This window comes from Rhincodon typus, chromosome 5 (genome assembly GCF_021869965.1).
Source record: "Rhincodon typus isolate 14 chromosome 5, sRhiTyp1.1, whole genome shotgun sequence".
In the NCBI taxonomy this organism is placed as follows: Eukaryota; Metazoa; Chordata; class Chondrichthyes; order Orectolobiformes; family Rhincodontidae; genus Rhincodon; species Rhincodon typus.
This window is the reverse complement of record NC_063336.1, coordinates 22407165-22408793: the sequence shown is the minus strand read 5'-3', so window position 1 is coordinate 22408793 and position 1629 is coordinate 22407165. Positions and strand designations below refer to the sequence as shown.

The window sequence follows — 1629 nt, the reverse complement described above, 5'->3', positions numbered from 1 at the left end:
GTGAAGTAAGGGTGGAATTGCTTCACCAAATGTACTCTTCCTGAGTGATTTGTTGGCAAACATGCCACCTGACCTGCCAGAGGTTGTGCTGGTTGGCTCTTGAAGTTCATAACTGTTGACTCGATCCGTTTTGAAATTGGGGCTTCATTGGCAGTCTCCAGATGCAGACAGAAAAGCAACACCAGAAGACAGTTGCAGGCCACTACAATATCAGACAAACTCACTGGCCTTGACTCACTGGCCTTGACTCACAAGAGGAAAATTCAACGGTTGGGGAACTAGGTCTCATTTTGATTTCGGGGCTGGTTCCACAGCTTTCAGAGAAGCCTCTGTGCTCCTCCCAATGCCACAAAACTAAATCCAAGCTTCCCTGTGAACATTTCTTTGGCTCCAAACATAGTTTACAAAGGTACAGCATTTGCAGAAAATGTCCTACCTTGGATATCATGATGAAAGTTTATGAAGTGTCATTATCTTTATTTGGAAATGTGACTTCTAAATCAGTCATAACTGTGTGTAGTTTAATGTTTGGTTGTATTTTCATATTGTGTGCATTAATATGGGAAGGAAATTTTAAGATTCATAATAGATTTGTTTCATGAGTGATGCCAGGGTGTCTAACTTTTGTTAACACAAAATTGTAGTGAGAGTTTACAGTCTAGAAGGAGACCTTGTGCTGAACAGTGAAGGGTAATAGAAACAAGGATGGTAAAGAAAAAAAATCTGCTGTTGCCAAGCAACAACATCTCCTATGACAAGGGAGACAGAAAAACAAAACCATCCAGAAGATCAGGCAGTGTGTGCCGGTCAGTAAGAGTGAAAAGTTATGCTTGTTTGCAATCTTCCAAAAGTCAAAGCTGGGTAAATGTCATGAGCAGCTTTGAAGAAAACCAGAAACCACTGGATGCTGAAGGTATGCAAAACGTGTTTGTTGTGAAAGTGTTCAGAAGTCACTTAAAGGAACGGTACGAAAAGCAATCACGGCCGTGCCAACTGGACAAGTAACTTGAAAATTAAGTCACAGTTACCATTCATTGAAGTTGAACTGTCTGTAAGGTTGTTGTTGAAGCAAAAGGGTTGAATCTTTATTTCTGATATTTGTATTGAGACTGTTTGAATATTTCTTGTATAATGTATAGTAGTTTGATTTTTTTATGTGTAATAAACTTTGATGGTCTTTTGTTCAAAATACAGTGGCAGTTTCTTGTGAATATGTTTGGTGACTGGCCTCCATGCTAAACAAATAACAAAAATAAAGGTGATGGTTTATCAGTCTAGCTTTTGATTTGAAACCTGATTTGTCTAGTATTAACATCAGCTGTGATCAGAGCAATCAGAACATGATTAAGCCATTCAACCCCTTCAATCTTGTTCAACTGTGCAATTAGATCATGGTTGATGGTGATGGTGTTGGCAGACTAGGCAACATTTTTGGCAACTGCAGTGACAGTGGGAAATGGGGCAGTACATAACCTACCAGAGATAGTAGGAACTGCAGATGCTGGAGAATCTGAGATAACAAGGTGTAGAGCTGGATGAACACAGCAGGCTAAGCAGCATCAGAGGAGCAGGAAAGCTGACATTTTGGGCCTAGACCCTTCTTCAGAAATCATTTCTGAAGAAGGGTCT

At 40.0% G+C, this 1629-nt stretch overlaps 1 protein-coding gene across 1 annotated transcript in view; it reads left to right on the top strand.

Annotated features, from left to right (window-relative positions):
• The first annotated feature begins 870 nt into the window (after nt 1-870).
• Nucleotides 871-1629, top strand: part of nr2e1 (nuclear receptor subfamily 2, group E, member 1) — a 22546-nt gene continuing 21787 nt past the window's right edge. The window contains exon 1 of the mRNA XM_048596696.1: nt 871-913. Coding sequence (XP_048452653.1) covers nt 871-913 — 43 coding nt within the window. The remainder of the gene's footprint in view (nt 914-1629) is intronic.